Source organism: Phoenix dactylifera, chromosome 11 (assembly GCF_051530095.1).
Source record: "Phoenix dactylifera cultivar Ajwa chromosome 11, Ajwa_hap1_PhDact_Kaust_v1.1, whole genome shotgun sequence".
Taxonomy (NCBI): Eukaryota; Viridiplantae; Streptophyta; class Magnoliopsida; order Arecales; family Arecaceae; genus Phoenix; species Phoenix dactylifera.
In genome coordinates, this window is record NC_143200.1 from 27,717,593 (window position 1) to 27,745,498 (window position 27,906).

At 40.7% G+C, this 27,906-nt stretch overlaps 2 protein-coding genes across 2 annotated transcripts; one reads left to right on the top strand and one right to left on the bottom strand.

Annotated features, from left to right (window-relative positions):
• Positions 1 to 94: 94 nt before the first annotated feature.
• On the bottom strand, positions 95 to 7,559 carry LOC103719036 (serine/arginine-rich splicing factor). The gene is made up of 6 exons (XM_008808094.5): positions 6,713 to 7,559; positions 4,505 to 4,556; positions 1,952 to 2,044; positions 997 to 1,061; positions 741 to 893; positions 95 to 659 (listed from the first exon to the last, which is right to left on the bottom strand). Exons 1-6 carry the CDS (start codon positions 7,385 to 7,387, stop codon positions 591 to 593), a joined length of 1,107 nt encoding a protein of 368 aa, XP_008806316.2. The 5' UTR covers positions 7,388 to 7,559; the 3' UTR covers positions 95 to 590.
• A 7,988-nt stretch (positions 7,560 to 15,547) lies between these two features.
• Positions 15,548 to 22,282, top strand: LOC103719035 (pyruvate dehydrogenase E1 component subunit alpha-1, mitochondrial-like). Its single transcript, XM_008808093.6, has 8 exons — positions 15,548 to 16,466; positions 16,559 to 16,638; positions 18,675 to 18,752; positions 20,893 to 20,988; positions 21,070 to 21,141; positions 21,429 to 21,482; positions 21,570 to 21,635; positions 21,934 to 22,282. Exons 1-8 carry the CDS (start codon positions 15,770 to 15,772, stop codon positions 21,976 to 21,978), a joined length of 1,188 nt encoding a protein of 395 aa, XP_008806315.1. The 5' UTR covers positions 15,548 to 15,769; the 3' UTR covers positions 21,979 to 22,282.
• The last annotated feature ends 5,624 nt before the right edge of the window (positions 22,283 to 27,906 follow it).

Genomic DNA, 27,906 nt, shown 5'->3' on the forward strand with positions numbered 1-27,906 from the left:
CTGCAAAAACAGAAAGTTGCCAAATCAATAATTAGATCAATTTTTAATGCAAAAATCACTTCAGGCTAAGAACTGGTACATGCTCGCTTTCCTATTTGGTTTGGAAAATATCATCTCAACCCACGCTATGGATATCGTGGCATCATACTTCTATTAAAATGAGAAATATGGAATATGGTTCAGTCCACATTTCAAAGATGTACCTGAAGCAGAACATGTAATATGGTCCAAACGCTTTAAGACAGACTGCATCCTTAAGCTTTCATCCTTCCAACAAAAGAATGTGCAGCATTCAAGGTACGCATTTGATGCACAGGATCACTGCCCAAAGAATTTGTGGGAAGAACTGAGGCACATGATATTTTCATTAATTCATGTTCACAATCAGGTTTAACGAGTTTCTGTCAGGTGTTTCTGTTGACATATGCATACCCACTCCATGACCCAGAGCTTGACAAATGGCATCAGCTGTAAAATTCTTTTAGCGCATCGCCACCACGAGGTCCCCTTTCCTGGGGTCACTGAGATTTCTCGGCTAGAACTCTCATTGTCTCCATGATGCACCCGTGCCGGTTAAGAGACGATGGATTTCAATTTTCTGTATCATTCCTAAATTTACGAGCTCGATCTCGCCAAGAACCTTGTTGCATGGCAAACACCTACAATGACATTGGCAGCATAAGCAACTGTATCTGAATCAATTGTTCATAAAAACACAAAATAGGTTAGGAAAGTCTCACCCTATCGCTTACGAGAGCATCTTTGACATGTGTCTCCTTACCATCTTTTGCATCACCATCTTCAGTAGATCCCATTTCAGGAAGTGGTGAAGCTGCTGATACTCCAAACATGGCCTCATCATGGGCAACCTTCAGTTCTTCCTCCCGTTTTGCCTATGGAACAATATAGTAAAGACAGGGAACTCCTAAGTTGTTTTGAAAAGGAAATGTATCATTTACATCTTAATCTCTAATTTACAAAGCTAAGCAATTGTACCTCAACTGCAGAAAATCGGAAACTCTTTCCTATATCCTTGACCAGTGAAGCATCATCATCTGCAACTGCAAATAAAGGCAATGGTATTGGTACTATATATGTTAAACATCATATATACGTAATAAAGTTAAGGTGCATCTATATTTTATTTTAGTGGACACACAAATAATCTTCTGCCAGATAAAATAATTTAGAAGGTATTTACTATATATAACAATTTTTTAATCAAGTTTATAAGAAGAATACAGACTTGCAAAATGCCAGAAATTGTTCCAAACGGTAATAAGGCTTTTCTGCGCAGTTGGACAAAGAACTTATGAGAACAGGGCACAAGCCCATATAACTGCACGTTGGCATATATTATGCCTATCAGAGTGATAAACACCAATATAATGCTGAAATTAAGTGATTAAAGATGGCATGGATAATATAGTAGCACACAATTTTTGTAGAGTTCTGATAACCCGCCTGCGTGACGCCAGAAAGTCCAAAGTAGCACTGTAATCCTCAACCCTGAGAAATGCCTAACCTAACAAATTCTGCCAGAAAGGCAACAGTCCAGGGTAATGCAGCCTAGGGTCTAAAATACTTGGATCCAGGTTTGCCTAACCATTTTCTGACATATTTAATAGAAATTCTTTTAATAACAATTTTGGAGTCAGTTTCAATGACAGTACAGGAAAAAAATCATAATTATCTATCCTTTGGGGTTATTTGATGGACCTAGTTTAAAGACATGACCATGTGGTCCAAACTTTATTTTCCATTGCATATTTGACCCACCGATTCCAACAACACATACAACATGCATGCGCACATGCAGACAAATATCCAGACATGCATGCATGCACAATCACACACATGCCAGAGTATTGGCTAATTTGCTGTGGACTGATCATTCAAATCATCTTATGTAATCATAATTAAGATAATTGCAAGGAGAAGCTAAACTAACCTTCAATTTCGTCATCATCATCAAGCGGGGCATCCTTGTTGAAATCAAACCTTTCCCATCCAGTGTTCATGCCCCTAGTTGTATCCTTTGCAGCTGCAAGAGAACAAAATTTGACGTCAAAGATCATCTTTAAGAAGCATTATATCACCTTATTACCGCTGCAATAGATTCCAGACCATAAGAGGGCCAGAAATTACATTTGATGGAAGCTATCAAAATGAACAGTCTAATGCACATTTGAGCACAATCAGGTTCCTAGTAACTGGAATTAATACTTCTACCTGTGGCATGTTTCAAATTTCACGTTTCAAAGTTAGGGGGTAAAACACTTAAGAATAGGTGAAACATAGCAATAATATTAAGAACTTAAGGCATTGAGATACCAGTCTGATATATGAGGGCCGGCAATTACATTTTATGGAAGCTATCAAAATGAACAGTCTAATGCACTTTTGAGTACACTCAGGTTCCTAGTGACTGGAATTAATACTTCTACCTGTGGCATATTTCAAATTTCATGTTTCAAAGTTAGGGGGCAAACACTTAAGAATAGGTGATAAATGGCAATAATGTTAAGAACTTAAGACATTAAGATACCAGTCTGATATATGAGGGCCAGCAATTACATTTGATGGAAGCTATCAAAATGAACAGTCTAATGCACTTTTGAGTACAATCAGGTTCCTAGTGAATAGAATTAATACCTCTATGCATGGCATATTTTAAATTTTACATACCGAAGTTAGGGGGCAAAAACTTAAGAATAGCTGATACATAGCAATAGTGTTAAGTCAAAAGTACCAGTTTGATAGAAAAGCTACAAATATTTCAGCTACATATTGCCGGACTACCTACTGACAATTGAAAAAAAAAAACCTGAAAAGTCATCTCTAGTCAACTGCACTATGGATTGAATCTATGTAAATCAACATTTTTGGGTATATAAAAGACACCAAAGAGCAAGTCAGCAGAAAATCCTCTTAAAAACCATAAATCCTATTATTTCCATGTGTTAATATTTATTTCATAATTGCTAGTGAAAATCCATTCTGTTGGTCCTATTCCTTTCCAGCTGAAAACCATGCCTAAGTTCTGGTTAATTCTTTTGCACTTTAAGAATCCTAAAAGCTAATAGATAAAAATAAAAATCTTGGGTCTATCTTATACCAACATTGACAATGTTTTCCATGAGAAAAGCATTCGTGAGAACACGTAGCAGTGAGACATATCAGAGAACTTCCTGATAAATATAATAGAGTGAACCAAATAGAGTGACCAATTGGCTGAACAAGTTGGTAAAGTGTGCTTGTGCTTCCAATAGTAGCAAACTATCTCGCATGGAGAGATTGTCGTCTGGTCATGCAACATTTAGAGTTGATGAGAGGTGCACTATCAGATATATGGATACCAGAAATAAAGTGTTCATATTGTAGTTTACCAAATCATACAGCTGATACTTTCTAAAAATCTTAGTGGAACTGCAGCAAATCACCAGGACACCTATGGATCCAAAACTACTCCATCAGATGCATCCACTTAGGGAACTCTTGAGTTGTCCAAAGAAGACTATGCAAAATTTCAACCATGCTTCACATCAAGCAACCTTCAACCAGAGCTTCACATAACATTGTATAGTCTAAGATGTTCACTTCACCAAAAATTTCTTGTTCGGTGAATGGACTCAGGCACATCGGAGCACATGATGAGTTCAGGTTAATTTCTTCCCTGGAATTAAAGTGCTCAAATACATCTATCACTCTTGTTCTGATCATTCCTGAATTGTATGGGTGGTTACATACACATTCCCACCCTATGTTGTCTCTTCATTCCTCTACCAAACTATAACTTCTCCTAGAAATGCATAATAGGATAAAAAAGAACTATAAAGCATGTATATATGAGAAGAGGTGTAATTTAGCGCTCATATCCTCCCATTGGTGTGATTGTGAAATCTAGCGCTCATATCAATCAAATCAGAAATGAATACAAAAAAGTGAATTCAAGGGATTACAGCTTAATTTTGATATGATTGTATAACGTATCAGCATACATTCCCTTGTAAAAGCACTTTTATATGTTGATATTAGAATAATGTAATAAATGACCCTACAAAAGGTTGCTAGGCAATTATATATTTATAGAGCAACTTGATCATTTCATACATCTTAAAGATCTTGAAACTGTTAATGCTTGAACCGGTAAAAGAAAAAGCACTTAACTGTAAGAATAACATGCAGAGCTTAGAATAATAGAAATGAAACCAAAGCAAGAACCATTATCTCACAATGAGTGGTAGAATTTTCCTGGCTTCAGCATTAAGGATATTAAAATTTCATGAAAGAGGCCATCAAGATTTCAAAATACTCACAAACATGAATTTAGGTTTAGAAAACTTTCATTATTTCTTCTTGTTTGGTAGCATAAAATAGAACTTAACTAACATAATGCATGACAATCAACAAGATATTTGGTGCAATTAACAGCGTGTGACAGGAAAGCTTTAGAGGGTAAGAATACAAAGCATGAAAATAAAAAGAAAAGAAACAATGATACCAGTTTCTGAGAGCTGAAGCTTCATCTTTGCTTTAACTCTCTCAGCAGGTGCCTGTCAAGAAATAAATAGGTCAGCATCATATCATTATTAATCACAACAGTAAAAAGAAAAGTATACAAAGGCCTGAGTTTTCAACAAAAGAAAATAACTCTCATAGTGTATTGCATAATAGCCCGTAATAGCCCGTTATAGTGAAGTTAAAGAAAGAACAAAGGAAAAATAGATCAAGCTAAAATTATGTATGTTTTTTCGCCGATTAGAGAAACAGAATGCATTCTGCACTTACTCATTCAACATCAAAGGCATGATCTACCTAGACTAGAAAGGAATTCAATTATGTCAAGACTGCAAAAAAGATATGTAGATGACTATCAGAATGATACATATAAGTGTATAACACCAGACTGGATGCTGCCAATATCATCAGCTCATATCAGGTGGTTTAGGTTGTACAAGTATGAAATAATGCTATCATTGCACCTTCAGTTTTGGTTGCAATTGATAGATCAATTGTTGCCTGAGAGTTAGGGGAAGATACCACCCATAACTCTTCATCCATTCCTTGGTGGCTTAGGAAGGGTGTAAGGTTGTAATGAGGGACTTGCACATCATCTGACCAGGGTATGCCAACAGAGAAATATAAATTAGAATTTGCAAAATTTCCCATCAAAATATTGTGACCAACAGAGATACTGGTCTTTCAAAATACTGCGACCAACAGAAAGAGATTGGGCTGATCTTTTTCCAATGAAAAAATACAGCAGATATATATTATTGAGTAGCACAAAATGCAAGGACTAACTACTCATGTCCTAGTGTCTCATGGGAGTGTTCTTTCACCATGTAATCATATGCTATGAATCATGCCACCATGGCATCCCATCCCAAGCTTGAGCTCATGCAATGGATAAAAATGGCATCAACTATTTTTTTTTGGGACATGATAATCTCTTCTCACAGAAACAGAAAGAGAGAGAGAGAGAGAGAGAGAGAGAGAGAGAGAGAGAGAGAGAGAGAGAGATTTTGGAATAGATGCATACAATGCTAGAAATATAAAAGCATCACTCAAGAATGTTTTAGACTACATCAAAAGTAAGCGTAGTTTTTGCGAATTCATGAAATATAGATTTTCTCCCATGTCAACAAAAGTATGCCAATAAGTATACCTTATATACATAAATCTTGCATATATAGTTGTCACAACCCATGACCTCACCCAAAAAGACCAGCCGGAAGGTATTTTTTTGGATTCTTTAGTTTTATATAAGTACCTAAGATCACCTCGGCGAATAACCGATGTAAAACTAAATGCATGCCCACACAGGTCCTCACATACTTCTTCCATTCAAATCCTAACGTTTTCGTCAAGCTGAGGGTTCAAATCCATTCAAATTTAATCATAAGCACCACGATAGGCCCGTGGTCAGCCTCCATAAAGCCGGGTTGCAGTGTTCCTTAGTCCACATATGCTATGGGCCAAGTTCGCTCTAATACTATTTATCACAACTCGGGACCTTACCTAAAATAGCTAGCTGAAAGGTACTTTTTAGGTTTCTTAGTCCTGTATAAGTATTCAAAATTATCTCGGCGAATAACCGATGTGGGACTAATCACACGCATGCACAGGTCCTCACAATAGGAACATTAGTAATAAACTTATGCGCCAAGGCAAATGATCACAAGTAATCAAGATAAGCACATCAATCAGTCTTTTGGAGATTTAGGAGGTTATCTGACGACCTCAGCTTGCACCATTTATCTGTAAATCTAGATGTAATCCAAGCCATCCGTTTAGTTCCAATTTCTATGATGCTTTGACGGAACTGTTGTTCGTTTCAAATGTACAGTCTGGATGGCACTGGCTGAAAGAAGTAAAGAACATGACGAATGGACTGACATTCATAGATGCATTAGATAGCCATCACATGAAGTCCAATCAAGGTGAAGGGCGAAGGGGGTAAAGAACACTAATATATAAGTTAGGCTAAAATAGTGCAGAAGGATGAAGAAGAAAGAGGGAAAAACCATAACCACAGAGTATAATGAAAGCATCGTCGGATCTATTCTTGTTCGGAGACTCAAATCTAGTCTGTTGTTACACGAAAAAGATAATTACTTAGATGAGACGGTCAAGAAAGTGCACAAGAAATTGAAGAAAGAAACGAGAAAACCACCAAAAAACATGGAAAAAAAAAAGGAAAACTCACCATCTGAGAGTAACCCTCAATAAGCTTCGAATAATCAGTGCTTGCACTCTTGTTCTTTGAGCTCTTACGCTGGGGGCTACCCTTCTCCCTCTCGTGACCTCCTCTATCTCGATCTCCACTGCGGGCGGACCTATGAGGTGACCGGCTCCTACTACGCCTGCTGCTCCGGCGGGGCCAATCCCTATCCCTGTCTCGATGTCTGCCTCTTCTTCCTTCTTCCTCTCTCAAAGGGCTCCGAGACCTATGCCTTCTCTCCTCCCTCTCACGGGATCGGTGCCTTTGCCTCGGGCTACGGCTCCTGTCTCTTTCCCTGCGCCTCTCCCTGCTGGAGGACCGGGGATGCCGGGAGCCAACGGAACGGCGGTCGTCTCTGTCGCTGCTCCTGCGGCCACCTCGATCGCGGTCAGGTGGAGGGGAAGGGGAGCGGCGGCGGCGGTCCTTGATGAGCTTGTTGTGGATGTTCTCGAGGACGGATTGCTTCTCGAGCTCCGCGGCCTTTCCGGGGCTGGAGGCGCGGATGAAGCTGGAGAAGAGAGAAGCGGAGGTAGAGGATTTAGAGGGAAAGGAATCGGAGGCGGAGGAGGAGGAGTAGCCAAGGCCTCGTTTGAATCGGGCGGCACCCTCTCCCTTCCGGGTGAGCTCATCGTAGTACGCGGCGGCCTTCTCTTCTTCCATTGACGCCCCTACCGGTACGGAGACGGAAGAACCTTTGCTTTCAACGCGGGGCTATGAGAGGTTCGTGCCGAGATCCCATTACTTCATCGTTCGATGTGTCGCTAAGCATCGGATCTACTCCCCCTCGCGCTTTGAGATGCGATAACCGAGATGGGACGGAAGCGCAGTCGCCAAGCCACCTTTAGTCGGGCCCGAGTCCATAATTAACCAGATTAGATGAGAAAGGTGCGGGTCCATGAATCGCACCCTGCCAATCACGATTCCTCTCCTCCCACCCATTCAAGTCCGCCGTGAACCGCCCCATCATGACCAAAGGCGGCGCTGTTTTTTTTTCTTCTTTCTTTTAAGGTACAATGGCAACTCACATTAAACATGCAAGAGTACACCCGAAGACATGAGAAAGGCTAAGGTGATAAGAATAAAGAGGAGCAGACTCAAAACTTTTTGAGAAAAAAATACATGAATTGTTCGACTACCTAGTCAACAATAATGCTCAACTCTCAAAAAGACATAAATAGCCCAAGAAAAAGCCATCCTTCCGCAAGTCTGCAAATGCCTCAGCAGATGTCGGTCAACCTAGCTAGCCTCGCCCTGAATCTAGTCGATATCGTAACCCAATCATCTTTAAGATAAACACAATCTGCACCCAGACGTAGCCTAACATGAGTGATGCTCTCTCATGTAGCTCGCAGCTCTACAGCAATGATAGACTCGTCAAAGATGTACCGACCCCGACGGCAATAAATTTGGAGTCTTGATCTCTAATCACGAAGTCCACTCTTCCTCTGCTTTTATCTTCAGAAATGCTGCCATCAAACTTTATCTTAAAAAAATCAAAAGATCGGGCTCTCATAAAACAAGAAAAGTCCTGGATGCTAGTTGAAACTTCGTGCATCTCGTGGAACTCCGTTGCCTTTCGAAAGCTTGTGGATCTCTGCCTGGGGAATCCTTCGATACACCTTTTCACCTGCATCTCCCTCGTCCTCCCCTCCTCCGACGTTGTCGCCTCCTACCTCCCTCGTCTCCTCCCCTCTGGCTGCAACGACTCCTCCCCTGCCCTCTGCGCTGCCTACTTCGATCCTTCCCTTCCCACCTTATCCCTTCACACTGATTGCAAAATTTCTTTTTGCTGCTTTTGGTCTCATCCCACCGCCGGCACAGAAACTAGACCAGCATGCTTTGCTGAGGTTAACATGACAATCCTCTTCAGTTGGATCCATGGGGGTCTAAGGGGTAACGGAAGCAATCACCCATTGCTTTGAGATATCTAGGCAATGTTGAGGGACGGAGGAGCATTCCAGGCCAAGCACGTTTTTCGAGAAGCCAATATAGCTGCGGATTGGATGGCTGCTTATGTGGCCAGTCATTTCGATAGCACCTTGTAGGCTGGAGATGAAGAGTTACCCTAAGCACTCTGAAGCATTTTTTTTCTGACTTTATTAGATGCATCCGTACTCGTCAAGTATAATCTACCCGCTTTAGCAAAAAAAAATTTTAAAAAAATAATGCATCAGTCTTTTTCAGATCTCAAATTGGTTCGCAAACGCCTATATTTGGCTGTCGGAAAGCCGATGACAGACGAGATGTGCAAAGGGGATCTTGAAGAGGATTCTAGCAATTTAAAACCCCATCTTTATGTATAATTTCACACGGTGTAACTGGAAACTGAGATGGATGGATTGTTCTAGGGATCTGTAGTTTTGTTTTTGGTTTGAGGTTCAACGAGGTTCTTCTATTCATATTATTGTTACTCCAAACGCTAAGGATTTTGTAATCAAATCAAATTTTATGGAGAAATTTGTGCTGAAATTCACTGGGAAAGAAGTAAAGCTATTTATTGTAGGACTGCTTCCTCTGCCTACTCGTGTAGTTTTCGTGCCACCAAAAGGCTAGGATGATCAGTGCCCCTTCTGCTTCGAGAAGGTTTGGCTGTCTATCCCTCAATCCTGGGACATTGTCCGAGGAGCTTGGGGTCTGCCGGTTCGCGGCGACGCCATACAGAGGGTCTCACGTAAATTGGAACTGACTAAGCGACGGCTGCGGCGGTGGAATCGTGAGGTTGTGGGTGATATCTTTAGGAAATTGGAAGGTGTGGAGGCCGCGATTGCCGACCTTCAAGGAAGAGAAGATCAGGTGGGTGTGCTCCCTGAGGCCGATATGGTTAGCCTCCGGGGACTGCTCGCCTCTCATCACTCGATCCTGCGTCAACATGAAATCTTCTGGAGACAGAAATCCAGAATCCAGTGGGTCAGAGAGGGTGATCGGAACACTAGTTTCTTTCACCGCTCAACGGTCATCAGAAGGCAGCGGAATATGATCCGGTCTTTGCAGGATGACCAGGGCCATCGGGTGGAGGGCGATTCAGATATCAGCCGTATTCTGCTCGATTTCTTTCGATCTCGTTGGACGGAGGACAGTGGGTCTTATGTTGCGGGCCAGCTCCCGAGGGTTGAGTCCCAAATTGGTATGACCGAGAACGCTATGTTGGTTCGACCAGTTACGGAGGGAGAGGTGCGTGAGGCCATTTGGGCTCTAGGGGAGGATAGAGCTCCGGGCCCAGATGGCTTTCCACCTTTCTTTTTCCGTAGATATTGGGGTATCGTTCGGAGTGCAGTGGTGGAAGCGGTCTTGTGTTTCTTTAGGCGGGCTGGGATGCCTGACGATTGGAAGGCCACTTTCGTCACTCTTATACCTAAGCGTCAGAATGCGGTCGAGCCGAGCCATTTTAGGCTGATTAGTCTGTGTACAACTTTATATAAAGTTGTCGCCAGAATACTCATGGTTCGTATGAAGCCCTTCCTTGCTGACATTATCTGTCCCGAGCAGGGTGCTTTTGTGGGTAGTAGGAATATTTCAGACAATGTCATGGTGGCCCAAGAGATGATGTGGGATCTTCGACGGGCCCCGAAGCGACATTGCCTGATGGCTGTTAAACTGGATATGGAACGTGCTTACGATAGAATCAGGTGGAGCTTTCTTAGGTTAGCCTTGGAGAGTTTGGGGTTCCATGAGACATGGATTAGGTGGGTTATGGGGTGTGTTCGGGGACCGAGGTTTTCTATCTTAGTCAACGGTTCCCCATCTCCTTTCTTCAGATCTACTATGGGGCTTCGGCAGGGATGCCCGTTATCTCCATACTTGTTTATTATTTGTTCTGATGTCTTATCTCGCTCGCTGCGGGATGTATGTGCTGCCGGTGAGCTTGGGGCCTACGTCCCAACTCCTGGGGCCCAGCCGATATCACATTTACTTTTTGCTGATGACTGCCTCCTCATGACTAGGGCCCGCGTTGTGGATGCTCAGACCATCAGGAGGGTTTTGGCTGCTTATTGCTTTGTATCTGGTCAGAGAGTGAATGTCCAGAAATCCTCCATTTCCTTTAGCCCTGGTACGACACTTGCGGTCCGACGGGGGATCCGAAGGATTCTGGAGATGCCCGAGCAGGATGGTACCTGGACCTATCTGGGCGTTCCGATCTCGGGCAGGAGATTGCGTGTGTCCGAGTGTACTGGACTGGTGCAGCGGGTTCTGGGTAGACTAGAGGGGTGGCGGGCAGCATCCCTGTCGATGATGGGCAGAGTCACGCTGATTCGATCAGTTTTGAGCTCTATGCCCGTCTATCTTATGGCAAATACGGTGGTGCCAAAGTCTGTTCTACTGAAGATTGAGCAACTTTTTCGGGGTTTCCTATGGGGCTCACATGGAGGAGGACGGGGGGTGCACCTGGTGGCGTGGGAAAGCATATGCCTTCCCCTCAGCGAGGGTGGTTTAGGGGTGGTATCTCTCCTCGAGAGACGAGAGCTGCTCCTTGCCCGGCATGCCGCCCGAGTCATTCTGGAGCCGCGGGGGTTCTGGAGTCGGATCATCACTAGCCGCTATGGACGGCCTGGCCCAGTGGGCTGGGCCCGAGGAGGGCGGAGCTGCTCTTTTCTATGGCGCGAGATTGCGGGGTATTTGCCGCTAGTGTCTAGTCACACCCGATGGTTGATCGGCGACGGGTGTAGTATCGATGTTGCCAGGGACCCATGGGTCGACGGCCTTCCTTTGCGGCTTTGGCCGACTACGGTTAGTGTTGAGGCTGGGGAGGGTCTTCGAGTCTGTGATCTCATGACTCCCGGGGTGGCTGGCTGGGATGAGACTCGGTTGGCCAGGTTCTTCGGGCAGTACTTGGCGGAGCGGGTTCGCTCACTCCCTCTACCACAGAGTGGCGGACCTGATGTTCGTGTGTGGAGCTCCTCGACCAGGTCCCGGGTTAGGATGGGTGACCTTTCCCGTCTCCTTAGGCGAGGTAGTGAGCCAGGGCCGGATTGTGCCTGGATTTGGCGATTGGGGCTCCATCCGAGGGTAGCGTTGTTCCTCTGGAAGGTGGCCTGGGACCGTCTTCCTACGAGTGCTGTTCTCGGCGGTCGGGGTGTGAGGATCCCACTGGTGTGTGGGGCTTGTGGTGCGACCGAGACGGTGGACCACGCCCTATTTCGGTGCACATGGGCTAGGGCTACTTGGCGTCTGGCAGGGGTCCCACATGGGGTATGGCGATGCAGGGATGTGTTCCTACAGACCATGCGTCAGGCATCGGGGTCCCCAGTGCTTCGTCAGGCGGCTATTCGAGCGAGCTGTCTTGCCTACCAGATTTGGCTGGCCAGGAACGCTCGCCTGTTTGGTGAACGACGCATGTCACTGCGATTCGTGGTCGAGAGTGCTTGCGCTCGGGCGGCTGAGCTGTGTTCGACTAGTCCTGTTGGAGGGACCTTGATAGCTCGGGACATCTGGGGTTCCCACCCTGCCTCATCAGTATCCCGTACGGTGTTTTTCACCTGGGAACCCCCACCCCCGAGTTTCCTTAAGGTCAACTTTGATGGGTCTGTTCTGGATGGTGGTTTGAGGGGAGGCGCGGGTTTTGTTATTCGGGATCCGTCTGCCAGGGTCGTGGCTGCTGGTGGCAGTCAGTTATTTGATACGTCGGTTCCATGTGCGGAGCTGAGTGCAGCCTGGGCGGGCGTTCGCTATGCCCGATGCGTCCTACGGGCTAGGTCTATCATCCTGGAGGGCGACTCAGCCACCGTTATTAGTTGGATCCAGGGGGGTCCGAGGGGTGGCGGGTGTGACCATCCCCTGCTCCGGGATATCTGGGCCATGGCGAGGGATGGATGGGCCTTTCAGGCCACGCATATTTACCGTGAAGGTAACGGTGCTGCGGATTGGGTAGCTGCGTTTGTAGCTTGTCACTCCGGAGACACCTTATGGCTTGGTGATGGGGAGTTGCCCTTGGCACTCCGAGGTATTTTATTTTTCGACTTTATTGGGTCTATCCGCTCTCGCCGAGTATGATCGACCCGCACTAGCAAAAAAAAAAAAAAAAGGCTAGGATGATGGTAGTGCCCACTTTTTGCTCCAAGATATCTGGATAATGGTGGAGGCTGGAGGGGCAATTCAGGCCAAACATATGTTCCGTGAAGCTAATAGGGGTGCGGACTGGGTGGCTGCTTATGTAGTCAATTACTCCGGTAGTACCCTATAGGCTGGAGATGGAGAGTTGTCCCGGACACTCCGAGGTATTTTATTTTTCTATTTTATTGGGTATATCCATACTTGTCAAGTATGATCCATCCGCCTTAACACAAAAAAAAAAAAAAAAGAAGGCTAGGATGAGGAGGGATATGGGAATAAGGAGTTTTGGGGTTTGGCCTCTAAGAAGGGGGATTGAATTCGCGAAAATGAAGAGGGGTGGGGGAGATGGAAGCCAAAGGAAATGCTACGGCATGTAAGAAGGGTAGTCGGAGGAAAACATCTGCAAAGAGAACTTAGACCCACCATTCAACCTTACACCCTGCCAATTACAACCGCTCGTTTACATAAATATCGTTTATCAAATGCTCGTATCAGCGCACCGCTACAGAAACGAGTGCTTATAATTATCCACGTGCATGACTCTATGGTGCACATCATATATGATATAATTTTTTGTCTAGGAGAGATTGCACCAGATGATGGTGGAGGAGCAGACGGTGTGATAAATTTCAGAATCTAGCCCACTAGTGCTTATACTTTTCAATATATATTTTTTTTATAATGGATGACTCGTATACTTCTAGTATAAATATATCCAAAAAATCAAAATGTAATAAGTCATGAAGCACTCCAAGCAACTCCTTTTCACCAAACCAGAAAACTCCCTCATAGTAGTTTGCTACATACGAAGCCACCCAATCTGTAGCTCCATTGGCCTTCTTATAGACATGCTTAGCCTGAAAAGCAACGTCTCTACCTATCATAGTTTAAATATTCGAGAGCAATGGGCGGCAACCAACCATGGCACTCGTGCACCCCTAGATTCAGTCGATCACTATAGCCAATTATCCTCGAGCAGGACTGCGTTAGTCCGTAGAACATACCAGGCATGATATAGACCAACCCAAACTGCCCTTAGCTCTGTCCTATGAACAGAAATATTAAAGATTTGGCACCCATCAGCTACAACCACTCTAGAGTCTGGACCCTTGATTATAAAGCCCGCACCACCCTTTCTGCCACCATATGGCACTTTTCAATGTCCAAGTAAAAAAGAAGCACCAAAAAACTGCTAATGGTGCGTAGGTAGAGTTGAGGATAGAGGATAAGGTTGATTATGGGCTAGACGTTGGGCCTATTGTTAGCTGGGCCTAAGATCAGATTTATTTAAAATTGATATGTTGTATGCTTAAACTCAGCTTATGATCGGCTTTAGTTGAGGGTATGGAGAGCCCTGATGGAAGGAATTGATGGTAGCTGTGAGACGCAAAATAGAAAAAATAACGGTGGAGATACTAGAAGAGAATGACATCATTAGTGCCGATAATTTTCCTATTAGGTTAGAGATGGCTGGAGGAAGGATGGCAAAGCTGCAATTCCCCAAGAAACATCAAAGATTTCTATTTCTATAATTGTCTGCACTTTTGTTTTATCTGATTATCGTAATACAATTTTTTTAATTACTTTTGGAATAAAATTATATAAATAAAATAGTCTAATAGTTTGATTTTTATTATATTTAAGCAGCGAATTTTAAAAATTCCTGAGCAACAATTTTTATCATTAATATCAATATTATTAATATTATCATTAATATGACAAACAAAGAATTCTACATAAGCTAAACTTTCATATAGAAACTCCCTTCGTTAATATTCGCTCCATTAACATTAACTTCAAGCAATGCAGGAGGGTCCTAATTTCTCTCTTCTTTTTTTAAATTATTCTTAAAATGCAATACGTAATGAAATAAATAATAATATACTAAAAATTTAGATTTTTTTTGTATGAATACCCTCCTAAATATCAAATTTTGCATGAATACCCTCTAAAAATTAATATTTGCACGTATATCCGAGTAAAATACTTGTTTTGCTATTCTACCCTTTTTTATCCTTGTTTTTGCATATGTAGCCGCGCCATTTAACGCCGTTAAAAAATTAACGGTTTTAATTAAAATAACTAAAATACTCTTAATTGGTAGATGTGCAAAAAGAAACATTTATAAGCCGATTGCAATGGAGGATAAAAAAATAATTTTAAAATTTTATTTTATTTTTTAATTAAAATAAATATGTTTTTTTTATTAACAATGTTAGAAAAACCATTATATTAGGGACATTTGTGCAAAAATTGTATTTTAATAGTCAAATTTTTATTACATATTAAATAATAAAATATAATGATGGCTAAATATATTTATATCAATATTATTAATATATGTTACATATTAATTTATAAATTGTATTAATAGTGAACCATATTAAGATCGGTGTCATACCTAGTTTACATGGTAAATGGAGAATTCTATACAAAATTGAATCTCCAGTTTGGATGTATACAACCCGGGACCCTCCACACACACAGTCTCTCTCTATATTAAAAAAAATAGGTTAGTAAAATAAAGCTTCCATCATTATTTATATAAAAACTAAAAAGATAGGAAAAGGAAAGAAGAAATTGGATCGAGATAGCAGCCATCTATGACAGTCCGATTGATGCAAATAAATAAAGGCCTTGAAATTCTTAAAAGCGGGCCATTGGACCACAGAAAAGGAAAGGAAACTCGGGGCCGCAGCCAATAGCGGAAATTAAATTAAACGGTAGGGATGGTTCAACGATTTCCAGCGAGGCCCAAAAGTCACCAACCTTGCCTGACTTCTCTCACATCAGAGGTTTGAATTGTAGCTTCAAAATAAACGACGAACAACAAAATCGCTTTTATTCGTCGGATCAGGACATCCAACGGTCAAAACATTCGCTGATATAACAGGCGAAAGACATCGATCATCCTGCGGTCCAAAGTATACCCTCTTTTTTCCCCTTCCCCTCTTCGCTTCGGACCCCTCCCGGATTCGCTCCCCACATTGCCCCATGGCCGCCGTCCGCCGCCTCTCCCCCTCCTTCTCTGCCGCCTCCCTCCGGCGGATCCTCCTCCTCCGACCCTTTTCCTCCTCCTCCGCCGACGCCGCCGACCAGCGGGTCCTCACGGTGGAGACCAGCCTCCCCTTCATCAGCCACAAGATCGACCCTCCTTCCCGCTCCGTCGACACCAACCCGAACGAGCTCCTCTCCTTCTTCCGCGACATGTCCGTGATGCGCCGCATGGAGATCGCCGCCGACTCCCTCTACAAGGCCAAGCTCATCCGCGGCTTCTGCCACCTGTACGACGGCCAGGAGGCCGTCGCCGTCGGCATGGAGGCCGCCATAACCAAGCGAGACGGCATCATCACCGCCTACCGCGACCATAACATCTACCTAGGCCGCGGCGGCTCCCTTTTCGAGGCCTTCGCCGAGCTCATGGGCCGCCGCGCCGGCTGCTCCAGGGGGAAGGGCGGGTCCATGCACTTCTACAAGAAGGACGCCGGTTTCTACGGTGGCCACGGCATCGTCGGCGCCCAGGTCCCCCTCGGCTGCGGCGTTGCCTTTGCCCAGAAGTACTCCAAGGATGGGAACGTGACCTTCGCCATGTACGGCGATGGGGCTGCCAACCAGGGGCAGCTCTTCGAGGCTCTCAACATCTCGGCGCTCTGGGATCTGCCCGTCATCTTGGTCTGCGAGAACAATCACTGTGAGTCTGGACTTCTTTGGCCATTAATCTTGTGTTAGGGCAGGGGAGCGAAAAAGTCTTTTCTTTCTCATTGGTTTCTTGTTGTTTCGTAGATGGAATGGGGACGGCGGAATGGAGGGCGGCAAAGAGCCCTGCATACTATAAGAGAGGGGATTATGTCCCCGGTCTGAAGGTGAGGTGGAAGATATTTTTTTTATCAATTTATTACCATCACGTTGTTACCTCTTTCTCTCTCTCTCTCTCTCTGGAGAAAAGGATCACGTTATAGTTGTTGTTTTTTTGTTAGTAATAGGATTCTAGGTTTGACTCTTAAGGTGGAATAAGATTATCCAGTCTCTGTCCCCCGCTTTCTGTTACATTTTAAGTTTTGATGGTCTATGTTTTTGGTTGGTTTCTGTTAGTCCATTAGTATCTGTTGTCGGACAATTTAGGAGACCAAGAAACCTAGATCTGGCTCCTCACTATTCACATTGTTATCTAAAAGTAATATCTAGACCCTATCGTCATCTTGTGACACCTTATAGCAACAAGTCAGACATCCAATCATCCACACTTTGAACATGAAGATCCAAATCAGCAAAAACAAACCCTTCCATACATCAGCTTGGAACAATAGTGATGTAATGATTATCAAGAAAATATATCCTAGCTTAGATGTGTAAATTATGTGTATATGATGGTATTTTGGTGCTTATCTTTATTTGTGATGCCCGAGCATGTATTGTTGTTCCTTGCAAGCAAATCCGAGATTGCTATGTTTGTGCAATCTTAATTGTTTCCATCTAATCACACTTGCATGCATTCTATTTGGTGTATGAATGTGCTAACTTTCATCGGTACTCTATGTTAACTGTAGTTCCAGATCTGAAGGCTGTAACCTTAACTGAACACTCTTAGCTAGATATAAAACCATTTTGTTGCTAAGACAAACCCACTTGGCTGTCCAGTCATGCAAATTAATCGTGTCAAATTTTTCTATATATAGCAAAATAGCATGAATTCCTGATCATTGAAATATTGAGTTATATTACGATTTATTATTGCCATGTAAGATTGGATTTATTCTGCGGTTGTAACGTTTTCTTTTGTTAGAGTCAGCAATAGTATCCCATCTGCTGTGAGACTATGTATTATAGTGCTTTTCACAAGTTGGGTGAAGTCCTATTCTAGTTAAATTGATGGATAAATGGTATTGAGCCTTTGGCATGACCTATATGGAATGATATTTTCTTATTTTTCTTCTGAGAGCCAGGTATATGTGGAAATTTAGAATAGTAGTTTGCACAATGAAACTCCATGTTGTCTAACTTTAGTTGGTTGTACTACCTTTGGTTTTATGTGTTTGATAAGTCTCTATTTAGTTGGTTTGGAAAACCATTGCTTCCTAAAAACTGGATCTCTATTATGGAAGTGTGTTTACTGCTAAATTAAGAGGATATGTACAAGAAATGTCAACAATTCTAGGTTGCTTGAAAACTTCATTTATTTGCAGTTTTCAACATTTATAACATTGTCTTTGCTGCAAAATACTTCACTGCCACTATCTGATGCTCTTTCAAATTTTTTGTCAATGGGTAAAACATGTCCTCACAATTAACACTTATCTTTTATTTCCATGTATATGTCTATACTGCAAATTATTCCTTTGAAAGCTTTTTTTTTTTTTTTGGCTGAAATTTGAAAGCTATTTCAGATCAAGGAAATTGGTTTACTGGATATACTTTTTTCTCACCTTTCAAAATGCTAGTGCCACTCCCTCTCTAGGAGCTTGAAAGTCCATCTGTTTGCATTGCAAGAATCAAGTATCGTACCATTACAAATCATTGGTGGCAATTTGTAGACAATGTTCTAGCAAAAGCACTGGGAGAAGAGGAGTACATGTTAGCAAAGTTCTGATGTTGGTGTTGTTTGATTGTCAGCAAATAAAATTCATGCCTTTTCAGTTTGTTCACGACAACAGTTTCTGAAATTCCTTAATGTGCTGTTATGGTAAATTTATACTGTGTAATTTAGTGCATATCTTTTCAAAGCATGAGTGTTCTGATTCACATAACGGACGGTAGGTTATTTTAGCATATATTTGCTGCTCTGCATGATCTGCATTTTGAAGGCACTGCTACACTGTATGCCTAACACAGGTTTATTATCGATAACATTCTTTTTTAAAAAACTAGCATCCTTTCTTAATCTTGCTTTCTTTTAGAACAGGTTGACGGGATGGATGTTTTTGCTGTGAAGCAAGCCTGCAAATTTGCTAAAGACTATGCTCTGAAGAATGGACCCTTGGTGAATACTTAACCCTCCTCATTTGTTTTGTGTTCCTTATTCATATTTGGGAACCTTGATATCCATTTTTATTTGATCTTACAAGTTAACTTCTTTCTGGGTCCCTATGACTCGAAAGCTTCATGCATGTTGGTTTCAAAAATTTTGTGCTGAACATGATATCGTAAATACTGATATACCAGGTTACTCAGATACAATATATTTCACAAGGACATGGCCCTACTGTTAAATTGCACTTGAAACTGTTCTTTTCTTCTTCCAACTTTAGCTTTTTTAATGCCACAATATGATACGCTAATTCGAATTTTGCTTCAGATTTATATCTATATGTGAAAAATTATGAATTGTGGTATTAGTTATATAATATCTATTTAATTAGTTAAAACTAAATGCAACCAAATTTATATCTTGTGTCATAATTAAAGGTGTAAAAAGGTAATATGAAAGAGAAGTGGCAGAGGGAAGTTGCTGTTTTGTCGATGGCAATTGGGAATTTCACCCACTTGAATTTTGTTATTTGAATTTATACTAGACCTATTTTTCCTGGAAACTAGTGCGGGGCTTGGTTCAAAGCTATGGCTTCTTTGAACATTATAAAATGGTTTTGGTGAGGATTTTAGTTGGATATGGTGCCTGCATGTGAATTGTTTGTCAAGAAACAGCTATTTTTAAGCACATAAACAAGTGATGGGTAACCAAAATCGCTGCATAGTACTGCTTCAACAAAGAGTTTTAGGAAAACAGATATCAAATGCTTTAATCAAAATCATTTAATCTGAAAATTAGACTTAAACTTCCTTAATTGGATGAATATGCATAGACACAATGATATTCGTTCATAAACTCACAATTAAAATTCCGATATGATTTCTAAATCTTATCATCCTACTAGTTTTCATTATATGTTGAGATCAAATCCAACCATCAAATACTTCTTCTCATTAAATCAATTGCTGCATCACATATGATTTGATTGCAACCATACATGATTCATTCATTTTCAATCAGTTATGCACATGAAAATAATGAAAGTAAAAATTTGATGGCAAATTATTTGCAATCCCAAATATATAAAAAGTTTCCAGGAATGCAACTAACCTTTAACAACTCCTTGCACTTGAATGAGTGACCCACATTGCACCCTGGGGGCTTGATCTGATCCAATTGGATCAGACCTGATCATGTCAAGCTTGGGATGGAAAGTTGTTCCCAAGAGGTGAAAAATGTTGAGGTGGAGGTGCCCTGGTGTAGAGGCAGGCATGGATTTGCAAAAGATTTGAGGGGAAGGAATGAAGAGGATGAGGATTGTGGGAGGAATGGGTTTAGAGTAGAGCCAGAATGAGGAGGGAAATGAGCCTTGCAGAATGGGGAGACAATGGGGTTGGTTTTAGTTTAGGGATTGGGGGACATGGAAGAGGTCAGAAGGATGGGAGTCTGGTCAGAGATGGCTAAATGCGGAGGTATGGAATTATGTGAGGGAGAGAGGGTATTTAGGGACTTGTACCTAAACAAAGTTTCCACCTTATTTATCACATTGTACAATATACATTGTGCAAAATATCTAAGCAAAAATTCAAATGTTTTTAGTGGCTTGTACCTGTGTGTTAAGTGGTCACAAGCTGACCGTTTTTTTTTTAATTTTTATGACAGCTGATTAATTTTGATCAATGGTTGGACTGGAAAGAACCATATAGAACTTCTATCCATGTGCTTCTATGATATGTTGAAATCGAATATGATGAATAGTTTGGGTTGTTGATTTTGGTTGTCCACCTTGCTTATGGCACTAGGACTTGACAACTACATTACTCTGCTCTTGTAACATTCATGCATTACGCTAGTACTTATTGGGAAACATGGTTGATATTCTCCCTCCAGTACAGCACATATTTGATATGTTCCTGCTAGTAAATGTAGTCCACAGCTATGTTTCATGCACATCATGTCTGGACCTATTGGAAACATGTTACCTTGTTTTGGTACTCATACAAGCAGTTGGGAAGCTTCTTCTCCTTCTTCTATGATGTATATTTTATAGGCAGCCAATGATTTTATTATCTAGAGAATAAAGTCTTATTTTTCTACATGGTGACAAGCAGTTATGATGCTCATATGCTTTTCTTTTAATGTTGGTTTGTAGATTCTTGAGATGGACACTTACAGGTACCATGGTCACTCCATGTCGGATCCTGGGAGTACCTACCGTACCCGTGATGAGATTAGTGGTGTGAGGCAGGTCAGTTGTTTTCAGATATTAATTGCGTTGCTTGTATAGTGCAAGTATTCATCTCATCTGGCCTTTTGTGTAATGTGGCAGGAGCGTGATCCAATCGAAAGAATTAGGAAGCTAATATTATCCCATGAGCTAGCCACTGCTGCTGAACTCAAGGTATTGAATTGAATCCCTATGTTTCCTTTGCTTCGGAGAAATACACTGGGGGCGCCACCACCAGAGTTTGAATCCTGGACCTCTTCCAATTGGAGAGGGATGCAAATTGCCAACTAGCTGAGCCAAGGCTGGTCGGCTGAGATTCCTGTTATGTGTACTAATGCGTCTTCTTCCAGAATTAGTTTGATCTGATCTAGTCTGCAGATTTTATCATGTGAATGTTTATAGATGGAAACTAGTTATACTTCTTTTGTCTCTGTATCATGCGTCTGAAAATGTTTGTGCAGGATACCGAGAAACAAGTGAGAAAGGAGGTAGATGAGGCCATTGCTCAGGCCAAGGTAAGCACCAAATTGGGAACAATGTTAGACAGCTCATTGCAACTTTGTGCTTGGGTAATCTTATTTTCTCCCTTCCCCATTTTTCAGGAGAGCCCTATGCCCGATCCTTCCGAGCTATTTACTAATGTCTATGTGAAAGGTTTTGGTGTGGAGGTAAATGAACTAGGAAACACAGTCTCTTCACTCGCATCTTAGTATTTTTTATTCTTAGATCGTTCCATCTTCTAGGATTTTTTTGTGCTTTTATGATATCCCCAAATCGATGATGTGGATATCTCTCTACCTATGATGGCTAAAATTTAAGCTTAATCTCTTGAACTTTATTACAGACCATTATGTTTATCTCAGCTCATGCAATGTTCTTGTTCAATGTTCTGACATCTGCATGTGCACGTTTATGACAAGTTCTTGCTGACTGTGCCAACTGAATTGCTTCTTGTTCTGATTACAGGCATTTGGTGCAGATAGGAAAGAGGTGAAAGCCTTTCTTCCCTGAAGCAAGGCCACATATCACTGCAAGAAAAATCTTCTCACAGAAGTTCCATAATAAAATTGGAGGGCAAATTCATAGACTTTTGGTTTATTTCTCCACCATTTGTTTGGTATAGAGTTTGATTTAACTTTCTGATTGAGGTTATTGTATTTATCCCTCATGCATTTTTACACCCATAATGTTTCATTTTTCCTTCTTTTAAAATTTGAGCGGAACGCAGAAATTTCATGTTTGCACGGTTAGACTACGTTTGTTATTCTTGCTTGGATGAGTGCACTCGGAATAAAGCGGATCTTCTTGTTATCTATTTATTTCGTTCCTGGCCCACTGGCGTCTGAGAGGAGGCTACAGGTTTATTGCAGCAATACCTGACATAAGTGCTAACTTGAGCTTGCTTGGAATCATCTGCTAATGCCATCCCATGCTACGTTACCTGCGTTGAAATCCTTGAGATACCTGCCGGGATTCAGGCATGGCATTTCATTTATCGTAAGGTGAGAAATAAATATACTCCGTAGCTCAATGTTTCAACCTATGGGAATATCCTCTGATAACGACTCACTGTTGAATAATGTTGTTTATTGTGACAAGAAGATTACCATTACAGTTAAAGATAATGAAAAATATACTCAAGATGATACTGCAATTTGGTTATGACTATCTGCATCACTGAAAGAAAATATTATGTCACGCATTGACATAAAGATTGATCCAAAAAGATTATTTTAAAATAAAGAGAGAAAATGCTGATCAGATGTTATCACAATCAGATTGGTATTTTACTTACTTCCTTTGTAGTTAATAATGATTATTCTAGATGTTATCACAATCAGATGGAAGCAATGATTAAATGGCTTTTCAAGCGACAATTATATTTACAATCTATTCAAATAATTAACAAGCAAAATAATAAAGCAATCCACATACAAGGGGCAACACAATTTTTAACGTGAAAAATCCTTTTATACGAAGGAAAAGAAACCACGGGGATTGGTTTAGCCAAAAAAATTTACTATTTAGAATAATGAAATTACAATAGATCCTTTCTAGTTCAATTAAAGACTGTACAAATATCAACAAGATTTAATTTTGACTTTTACAACAACAACATGCATCACCAATAAGTAACGCTACAAATGGGTTGGGTTGACCCGCGACCCGACCTGCTTAGACTCGACTCAACCTCTTCTGGAGGACCTATGGTGTCGGGTTGGATCCTAAATTTAGACCCATTCTATCTTCAGAATCGGGTCTGAGTTTATTGAATTGAGGCCTGACCGACCAATTTGAAATTTGGATAATTTTAGATTTTCAATTCTATAACTCGACTCGACCAGAATTTATAAAATTATTTGGACTCGCAGGCCATAGCCCGCGGGAGTGCAAACAAGTTTTGAAGCCATGAATAGGTTGATCCAAACCAGATCTGAATCGGACTTAAATTTTTTGGATTGGGTCCGGGTCATATATGGATCTGACCCGATCCGATCTTTATTGGGTTGGGTCTGGATCTAAATTAGCATCCGAACAAGAAACCAAGTTAGGTCGAAGTTACTCATAACCCGATCAGACTCATTTGCACCCCCTACTGATAAGATGAATTTCAATAATAAACAACAAAATAGAGAATAAATCTCATCAACTATTGATGTTCGAAATAATCAATAGAGAAGGCTTTTTAAAAAGCTAAATCGTTCAATCTGTAGTTTTAATGCTGAAAATAAAATGCTGAAATTTCACCCAAATCTGCGCACAACCAACCATACAGATAAAGTAACACCTTTTCTTTCTTTTTCTTTTTTTTTTTTCTTTTCTTTTTTTTCTTTTTTTCTCTTCTTAGAGCCTCATGACTTCCTATTTCTTTGCTTTTGAGATAACCTCGTCTGCGGTTTCGTTATTATCTTTTTTTAAAAATAAATTAAATGAGATGGGTCCCACGTGAGGAGGGATCATGCCAACAATATATTATAACAATAATCATTAAAATTAGGAAAGGAAAGTATGCCAAAACGATAATCATTAAGTTACCTAAGTCGACGATCAGGAAAGATAACAACAATCATTAATTTTGGGAAGAAAATCATACCATGGTGCTAATCACAAAATTAGTTAAGTGGATAATCAGTAAATTAAGCGACATTTGCCTTTCGTTTAGACGGTTGCCGATCCCCCAGCACAAGAAAATTTATGAAAATTTATGGGCTCGTGTGAGTCGCATCCACATCTTACGTGCGAGCGCGAGTGATTAGGATTCACTTGGAGTCCGCGGATTCGTTCTTGGGACGCTTGCATGCGCCCGGTGCCATTCTTAGCCATGCCATCTATTATAAAAATCACTTCCGTTTTTCCTTCCAACGCCTTCCCCAAACCGATCCATTTCCTCTTCCTTCCCTTCTGTTTTTTTTCTTTTGTTAAAAAAATTAAACTCCGTTTTTAGGGTTTATCCCTTCCAAACCTTAACCCTAGAGCACCACCATGAGATGCGATCGTGGCGACGATGTCTCCTCCTCCCCTCCGTCCTCTCTCAAGAAGAAGAGCCGCTGCTCGGCCTTCTTCTCCTGCTGCTTCGGTGCCTCAATGAACGCGAGGCCGGCGTCGCTGCTCCGGTCATTGTCCACGTGGCCCCGGTCGAAGGTGAAGGTGCTGGCGGAGCTCCGAAAGAGGTGCTGGATCCTCGTGTCCCGGATCGGTAGGCCCCGCCGCCGCGCCGGCGGGTTCCGGTACGACCCCCTCAGCTACTCCCTCAACTTCGATGAGGGTGACGACGGCAGCGAAGATTCCGAGGCGTTCCGGCACCGGAAGTCCCTTGCGCGGCTCCCGGTGTCGCCGGCTCCGGCGGCTGGGACAAGGTAGGGTTTTCCTGTCGGGATATTTCTTTGCGTTCCGCGGACTTGTTTGTGTACACCATCGGGGCTGCGATGCTATATTTTTAATTAGTCGTTTTATGATTCTATTTATATTTATAAGTCATTTTTTATTTTTTATATTTTCTAGTCTCCTCGATTTGAACAATCCAATGAGATCAAGGACAAAAGGCTGGGTAATACCATGGAGAATATATATATATATATATATATATATATATATATATATATATATATATATATATATATATATATATATATATATATATATATATATATATATATATATTGTGTATATTATATATATAATAATTTAGAATTCCATTCAAAATAGCTCGATGAATATTCGATATAGAAACTAAACATGCGTTTGCAATCAATTATCCATGTTAACTATCATATATATATGCTGTATCTACTGTTTTGCAATCAAATTCTTTTGTGAAACTCCCAAGTTGTTTTGCGTTTTTTTTTTATTTGACTCCTCAATTAAATTAGACTCTACTGCTCACCTTTTCTTTTCTCAAAGGTATATAAGAGCTAAATAGATGGAATATAGATTGGATATTCCTTTTCTCAGGAACCACGTTAGCAAATTGGATGAGGCCGCGAGTGATGATGGCTATTGCCTTGAATAAGTTATTGTCTTGCAGTTTGGAGAGTATAAAAGCATTGCATCACAAGTGAATCCCCATCATGAGTGGAGGGTAGCTGCATGCTTCCGTGGATCCAATATTAAAGTCCAACTAATGCTACTTGATGGGCAGAATATTGACCATTCTGATTTGATTTTGGATTGTTCCGATCTTCCTGGGACTTATCCAAGGAGAATGACCTCGGTATTGGCTGGCGTGTTATTGTGAACGGTCCAATTGTGGAATAATGCTGAGGATCATTACAGGAGCACCAGATCGGCCATAAATATACTGCAACACAATTAACGTTGTGCGCTCACCATGAGGAGCCATTATTATGCATTTAACACATGACGTTATTATCATGGTTATTGCACCTTTTGATGATTAAACTAACAGACTCTCACCCCATCCTATATATAGGGATGATGGAGACTCTCAAATAAATATATTCGAACTTTTTGCCACTTTTCTCTCTCGTTCTCTCATTGATGCTCTAAAGTTTCACTAACTTAAGCATTGGAGGATTTCTTATCGGAAACCTTTCAGCTAATAGGTTTCTTTTCAGATCAATCTCGCCTTCTGGAGTGGTGCTGATAACCCTTCAACATCCCAAAATTCTTTCTTGACTCTTGGTGGACTAGTTTTTCTCCTTGGTATTGACCGACCTCAATCGATCTTGGGCGGCGACCAATCTCAACTCAGATTCTAGCAGCTATACTACTATTTCAAGATAATAACAAGGTCATATTTGAGTGTAGACTTTAGTATAATAGTAAGGTTGTTTCAGAATGATTTAAATATCATCAATTCAAAATACAAAAATAATTCCGTCATATGTTTGGATAAGACTGCATATGTATGATCCTTTCCCGGGCAATGGTAGTTTCCAATTTTTTTAAAAAATGATATTTATAAAAAAATAACCTTCAAAGAAAGGTGCAACATCAGGCGACAATCTAATTTATTTCACAGGGATTATGTTAAATTAGCCCCCTTGTGGTCATGACCACGTGTCAGGTGACAGTTGTCCCAAAATCCAAAGCTCCAAATCCTCTGGTGGGTCCTATTGCTTTGGGCGTATGTAGTAATACGCCTCTAAACTAGCTATAGTTCACCAAAAGGTTTAACTAATAAAAACATGCCATGACACCAACACATAATGGATTGGGAGTGGCCACATGGTGGATCGAGAGCGGCCATACGGCGGGCTCAGCGCCATACTGCTGAGCTTGCATATCAGAAACTCTCCGCAGTTGGTTGCATCCTAACCTAGGAACCCAATAATTATCGAGATCATCGATGTGACAGGCATGGCGTTATCCGTGTGTGAAATATTCATGCCCGATGTACGGTCGTACTCATGCCAGTCACTTCTGGTCGACCCAGATGCCATAATTCTCTGGTGGTAAGTAGGCTCCTCCACTGGATATACACAAAAAAAGAGAGCAAAAGAGGTAAGAAAGAAGAACGCCCTAACAGATTGAGAGATAACCTCCTTCTATTCTCTAATTACCACATTGACTTAGGCCCTATTTAGTAAAGCTTTTGGAGGACTAGAAAGCACTTTTTTGCCCTCCAAAAGTACTTTTGGATGATATAGTAGCATTCGATAAAAAAATCAGAAAGCTATTTTAGCTTTGCCAAAAAGCTAAAAAGGTCTACTTGAGAAAAGCTCTATTTTAGAGCTTCTCTCCAAAAGTGCTTTCTAACTAATATTGAAAATTATTTTAATTTTAATAAATTTTTTCTAATGACCCCACCAATAAATATCAGTATTACATCTTATAACGTAACATATCATAATATATTATTATACAATATAATAATAAATTAATAATATATTATGTTGTATTATTATATTATAATAGTATAATATATTATATTGTTGTAGTACTACATAATTATAATATAACATATTTTTTTTATTTTATTATAAGCGTAATATAACATATTATTACAATCATAATTTCATATTATTATTATAATAGTAATAGTTATATTATGATAATATATAATATTATTATAATATCTGATTAATAATATAAAAGATAATATATTAGATTATATTACATTACATTATATTATATTATACGATATATTATAATATTATTATTAAATATATAATAATATAATATAATCTATTATTAGATTGGATTCCAATCTATTATATTATACCGATATATTATATATCATGTTATAATTATAATAATATTATATTATATTATAGTAATATTATACTAATATTAATCATAATAGTAATAGTACTAATAACAATAATAATACCAATAATAGTAATAAAACAAATAGTGGTAATAATACTAATAATACTAATGATAGTAATATTTTTAAAAAATAATAATATTAAAAATAGTAATAATACTAATAATAGTAACCATATTAATGATAGTAATAATACTAATAACAATAAA

Coding starts and splice junctions, on each gene's coding strand:
- LOC103719035 (XM_008808093.6), top strand. CDS start 15,770: ATGGCCGCCGTCCGCCGCCTCTCCCCCTCCTTCTCTGCCGCCTCCCTC. Junction 16,467..16,558: donor GGTCTGCGAGAACAATCACT/GTGAGTCTGGAC, acceptor GTTGTTTCGTAG/ATGGAATGGGGACGGCGGAA. Junction 20,989..21,069: donor AGATTAGTGGTGTGAGGCAG/GTCAGTTGTTTT, acceptor GTAATGTGGCAG/GAGCGTGATCCAATCGAAAG.
- LOC103719036 (XM_008808094.5), bottom strand. CDS start 7,387: ATGGAAGAAGAGAAGGCCGCCGCGTACTACGATGAGCTCACCCGGAAG. Junction 894..996: donor TCCGATTTTCTGCAGTTGAG/GTACAATTGCTT, acceptor ATTGTTCCATAG/GCAAAACGGGAGGAAGAACT. Junction 660..740: donor ATGCTCTCGTAAGCGATAGG/GTGAGACTTTCC, acceptor ATGTCATTGTAG/GTGTTTGCCATGCAACAAGG.